We start from the raw sequence: 6,513 nt of genomic DNA, 5'->3' as shown, positions 1-6,513 counted from the left end.
GATCTTTTGAACCTTCCCTATGGCATGTAACCGCATGGAAATGGCTGCTTGAGAAACACCCAATTGCTCGGCAAGCATTTTTTGCGATTGTCCTCGTCCAAAAGAGCCTGCAATTGACAGTTTTCAACCTTCCTGGGCCGATTTTCACGCTTCTTGTCACTCAGGTCAAAATTGTCGTCGTTGAACCGGCAAAACCAATCTCTGCACGTTGTTTCCGATAAAGCATTGTCGCCATAGGCCTCCACAAGCATGCGATGCGATTCGGCAGCCGATTTCTTCAAATTGAAACAGAAAAGCAAAGCTTCCCGCATATGCTTTTTTTTTAGCAAAAAACTAGACATGATTACGAAAGAAAAAATGTATGTTGTTGTATGAAATTGCCGATGATGTGCACTGGTTAATTTGACAGATGTCAAACACATAAAAGCCCACAGCTGTCCAGGGTAGCTTTGTACGCTCACTGATGCCACCTATGAGCAAACAGCGGATCTAAGCTTATACACCTGCACATAAAGTAAAATCTTCCTCGGAGAGCAAGTTTTGGAACGTGATAGCACAAAATAGCGTTATTTGTCTTTGATAAGATTTTGACATTAAAATGACAAATAACATTAGCTTGTTATCTATTTACATGTATATAAATTTATACATCTCGCTCAAATATCGCGTAAAACCTTTCGATCCTGGAATTTACGAAAGCAACGTCAATCATTTATATATTGCACGTACATTGTAAAATAATCTCACAATGTAAAAATGATGTAGTTTTCAAATATGTGATATCAAAATGGTGTTATTCTTCCATAATCTTTAAGATCCTAAAGTCTGTTTTATCGATTAAATGCAATAATTTTCGTAGAATATCACATATATTACTTGTACAGTATATTACTTATTTGGAAATCCTTCAGAATTATCATAAAGTAATTAATACAGCTTAAAATTTTATGCCGAGAATGACAAAAATTTTTTTAGGATCTTATTTCTTAATCTAAAATAGTATATTTAAAACTGTCAAGTTGTGACTTAACATTTGTTTGGCAAAAGCTCTGCAACCTGTACTTACAAAATTGAAAGCTAGATTAATATAAAACTAGAATATATGAAAAAACAATATTAAATCCTTTAAATTAGATGTCTAATTGAAATGATATCGTTCTAATAAAATTTAAGTATGTGTGCGTGCAACATTGATGTAATACTAAAAATAAAGATGTGTTGTCGATGTGTTGCGTTACTAAAACAGCGATCATTACTTTAAAATCTCCTTAATCAATATAAACAGGATACTTTATTACCTGTAACATCGCATATAATCCTAATAATGCAATATTCTACCAAATTGTAATTTAAGGATTATTCAAAACAAATAGAAACATAACGTGAAAAAAATTAGTACTACGAATATTTATGTATTCGTTTTCAGACTCAGAATATTTATTTTTTTTTTCAAATGAAACCATATAAAAAAAAGAAAACCTAATTGACAAGTAAAAGAAATATGTTCACAATTTACAATATTTTCATTTTTATTTTCTATAAATTCAAAATGATTATATTTATCAATGGAAATATATAAATAGAAATTTAATTTCGAAATTACAAACGCAAAAAAGAAGATTTACAAACGAAGCTTTAAAAAATAAAATCATACTCTTTCGTTAACTAAACTCTTGAGTTAATTTTGAGCAAATTTTGAAAGAATTTTATATTTGCTTAATTTAGGACAAAATGCGATGTTGAAAATTACGACAAATCTAATGGCTTTCCATGACATTCGACTATAAATTGGAAATCTATTATTGAAAAGTTATAAATTATGCAACATTCTACATTTGTGTTATTGAATATATGACGCAAACAATTCTCTGTTTATACACAAAATACACATATATCAGGCATGCAATAGCATTTGATAGAAGAAAAACTTTCTACGTTTCAAGTGAAATGAGAGAACGCAATTACTTGAAATTTTTATAAGGACGTTTTCGTTTTTTACCAATATATGTGTTCTTTTTACTCTTACATGAGTCAAACAATCTATCTCAGAATCTTTCTGTTCACTGATTGGTTTTGATCGTTGAGGTAGAAGTGATATTGATGTCTTCGGAGCCTAAAAAAAAGACACAAGTAAAATTATAAATATAAATGAAAATTTAGCCAACATGAAGAAAAAGAATATTATTAAATAGTTGCCAAATAAAGGAATTAAAAAAAAAAGGAATGCGATATTTATTTTAATAACACAAAAGTTTCTTCAAACTTATTAGATTTTCAATTTTTAATGTGAGCTACTATTCTTTGTATAAACGGAAAATGCTCAATCATTTCGATGTAAGACTTTAAAACGGCCTTAAAATGCAGAGTATTCCTATGTATTGATTTATACATATGTGATAATAATTTATACATATAAGTTTTCGTTGAATATGAATTTAATGTCAGAATTTCAAAATGACATAAACTTCATTTCATCCATTTCAATTTTCTTTGTTTAAGTTCTTCTGCAAAATAATATTTCCTAAGCTAGCCAAAAAATTTTCTTTCATCCAGAAATGTTATGATCGAAGAAATTGGGCAAATAAATTTTTCAAATAAGCAGCATGATTCATTTTTGATTTTAGATAATAAAGAAAAATAAAATCAAATTTATTTTTTAATGCATCTTCGATCAGCACAAACGTGCAATAGAAAAAAAAAAAATATTGTAACAAAATCATCGAAAATATCTGTTTCGAAATATTCTATAAAGTAAGAAAAGTGACGTCTGTAGAACATTCTCCTAGTAAATCTCTTGATGCTGATTTTGGAGCCGATATCAGAGAGACTTCTAATGACTTAAATTATTTATTGAAGTAGACTCTGATAGTTTAATTGAAGTTAATGTGTGTGCTGTTACTAACTCTTTTAATAATCAGGGTTCTTCTAATAGATTAAATTCGATTAAAAAAGAAATAACAGGTACACTACTCCCTTTTTGATACATCGATACTCGGGAGAATATTGGGATCCGTTAAGTTTGAATAAATTATTATATAACAAATTCGATAACATTAAGTATCAAAATTTTAATTGTATTAATTTCCAAATTTAGAAATTAAGATGCTAATAAATTTAATGTAATAATAAATTATCTAACCTATTGCCTGATAACTGGGTGGTGTTCATTCCTAATTTTAATTTTCCGTTTTGATATTATTAAAGGACTTAAATCTTTATCTCTCTCTCTCCTTAGAAGCTATCTGCAAGGGTATTTTTGGCTAATCCGATTGGAATTAAATTTGTTAGCAGATTCAAAGATAAAAATGATAATAAATATTCTAATACCGTAGTTAAAATAGTTTTGATATTCAGGAAATATGATCTTGGGATACATTTTAACAAAAGAAAGAAACGGTTGGAAGAAAGAAACCGATTAATCGATAAAAAAGACAACTTAAAACTATAATAAAATTCTTTAACATGACTGATCTTACAAATACCCTACCTTTGTATTACTCGCCGATTTTATTGCAACTTTGTAGATTTGTAAAGTAATTGAAAATAATAGACACATATTTCTTCATATGCAATTTTAAAGATGAAAATTATCTCTTGCATTTATAAATCAGTAATTAACTAAATTAATTTTTAAATCAACTATTGCTTTCTTCTGTTGTCCCAAAATTATATTTCCGGATACTACAACTATTTTCATTTTGTTTCTCAACGAGTAAAGCTGAGTTTAAGGAAAAAGATAAATTCAATGACCCCTGCATAAATTCAATGACCCCTCTTCGAATCACTTAAAATCCACACGCTCCTCTGTACTGGTAAATTTTGAAATTCCGACTAGAAATTCGAAATCTTCGATTTTAAAAACCTGTAAGAAAATATTTTCAGATAATTTTAATATTTATTTTAAAAAATAATGATTAATTTCATGACGTCTATACACTAGTAGCCCACTTTGTGTACGATATCTGTAGACATACGATATCGTAAACACTGAAAGGATTTTACGAAAGATTTGTTATAATTTCAAGAAGTGATATTTCTAAAATTGACATATTCCAAAGCGGTAATCCAAATGCTTATTGTATGAATCGTTATCTTCTCTAATATGTATTACAGTAAAATATTTATAAAAAAAAATACTACTAAACAAATTATTTAATACTGAACGTACCATGTGAATGTCTTTGATTATTCTTAATATTTATGCACTGATAAACATGTTCTTCATATTCTTTTCCATTGTTTGTCTTGTAATTGCTGCATATATTACATTTGAATTGAAATCTGTCATTATCATCCTCTTCGTTATTAATCTCGAATTGTTCGCAATCGGCGGCATGATTCTCTATCTCGTTATGTGGAAAACATTTATTGCATATAGGACAATTTACATTATTTGTCGGTACATTATCGGATCGATTACCATTCTGAAAATCAAACTGCTATAAATGAGAAAGAATTATAAAAGACAGTAATACTTTGTCAAATTTAGAGATAACAAAAGTGAAATTTTTTTACAACTTACTTGATTCATCTCAGATGATTTGTCCTCATCAGACAATAGTTCATGCTCCCAACTTCCGTTTCTATTATCTATCCTACATAATTCTTCTACCTTTCGTCGTTCGCAAAGCTTCACTCTCTTTATCTTATTTTGCTCCTCATCGCTTTTCTCCTCCTTCACCGCTGCTCGCGCCTCTTTCGCTTTTTTGTTTAAAGACAACCGTTTGTCTCGTAATCGCACTTCTTTCAATATCGGCCGAAACTTCGCATCCTTTTCTCCCACACACACTTTTTTCTCGTCATTACTCCAATCTTCTTCTAGTTGACAACGAATTTCTTCTTCTGTCATTGTATTGTCTTTCTTTTGATTTCTTTTGATTTCCTGTTCAACATTTTCACTCTCACATCGCGTCTTTGGAAATAATTTTGATGTAGCATTTTCCTTTCTTTTTCTAGCCAGACTTAAACGCGTTTGAGGATTGGGAGGTCTTATTCTTCTAGGATACGCGGTTAATTCAGGCGAGCGTGAATGTTTAATGTTTGTCTCATTGTCAATATTCGTGTTGCTATTATCATCGCTGAAAGAATTACCTGCAATCACGTTTTCTTTCTTATAACTAGCATGCGCATGCTGATTATCAACATATTCTACATTATTCGATTTATCATTCAATTGAATTCTCTTTTTTTTATTACGAGTAAAATCGTATTGATTGTCGTCTTCGTTCTCAGAAGAACTGTCTCTATTCAGAGTAGCGATGAGAGTATTCGCCTTACGTTTACTAGCTCGCTCATAACCGTCTCGATGTGTACATTCTGCTTGGATCTGTTCAGTTTTAGGATTTGTTAATGGTTTTTTATCCGAACTACTGTTAGCGGTGCTGACCTATAGAAACACAAGGATTAAAATCAAAATAAGATTAAATGAAGTAAACAACTATTTTTTTTTAAACAAATATAATTTATTCAAAAATGTTTCTCGTAGTTTACAGCTTTATTCAATAATTGCGTATATTCTTGTAAAACGCTCACGAATATTATACATGTTTTCATATAAATCTAATTTTATAGTAATATCAAAATATCAAACATATGAATATGCGTATACGTATGTTTTTTCTTAGTCTGTTCGGCAAAAAAAAATGCCAATGTAAGTTCACAAGTAATTTTTACATGTAATTTTTACATTTTGACGTAAATTAAAATGATAGAAGCATCGCCCGCAAATAATATATAAAAGTATTATATGCATTATGTTAGAATATCAGATATAATAAATGCATCTTAACGATACTGCATTATATGGTTTTTGAAAAAGTGAATTATAGCCTTGATAAAATAAAATCCTCATATTATCTCATATTTTTAAGAATTTGCCATATTTTAAATTCAAGATAAATTGAAGATTCCTAAAAATTATTTTCAACTTTTTTTCAACAGATTTTATATACATTTTCAGAAATTATAGAATGAGAAGTCTTGAAAATCTAAGAATATCAAAATTCAAATACATATAAAAAATTCCAGTAATAATATAAACCTCAACACTTATAAAACGTGTTCAAATTCGTATTTAAAAAATTTGAGAGATTTTCTAAAAACTTTTTATACATTCTAATTCTAAAATTTACAATAGAAGTTTTGAAAAATTATATGAAGAATTATAAGAAAAATTTTCACCGGAAAGATTATAATTTGTTAAAAAAAACAAGAGCGGATAACATAACCGCTCATAGAAAAATTTTTCTAAAATTAATAAGATTTCTTTTAAATCAATTGAATCTTTTCGCAACTTGACTTTATTGGTAACTTCAAGAATTTCAAATTACATTTATAAATGAGAGAGAGAGAGAGAGAGAGAGAGAGAAGAAAAAGAAGAAAAAGAAGATCCACAAGATTCGATTATGACTCTTTGAATTTTGTTTATCAAACAATTACACACGTTCAATCTGTTTTATAAACGATCATTTGTTTTCATAAGATGTGTGTGTGTGTGTGTGTGTGTGTGTGTGT

At 28.8% G+C, this 6,513-nt stretch overlaps 1 protein-coding gene across 1 annotated transcript in view; it reads right to left on the bottom strand.

The window, feature by feature from the left end:
* Window positions 1-2,060: 2,060 nt before the first annotated feature.
* LOC105617649 overlaps window positions 2,061-6,513 on the bottom strand; it is a 10,679-nt gene continuing 6,226 nt past the window's right edge. The window contains exons 4-6 of the mRNA XM_012199206.1: window positions 4,523-5,386; window positions 4,169-4,439; window positions 2,061-2,113 (exon numbers count right to left, since the gene is read on the bottom strand). Coding sequence (XP_012054596.1) covers window positions 2,061-2,113; window positions 4,169-4,439; window positions 4,523-5,386 — 1,188 coding nt within the window. The remainder of the gene's footprint in view (window positions 2,114-4,168; window positions 4,440-4,522; window positions 5,387-6,513) is intronic.

Source organism: Atta cephalotes (genome assembly GCF_000143395.1).
Source record: "Atta cephalotes unplaced genomic scaffold scaffold00013, whole genome shotgun sequence".
NCBI lineage: Eukaryota > Metazoa > Arthropoda > Insecta > Hymenoptera > Formicidae > Atta > Atta cephalotes.
Note: the sequence above shows the minus strand (reverse complement) of the source record. Positions and strands in the feature narration are given on the sequence as shown.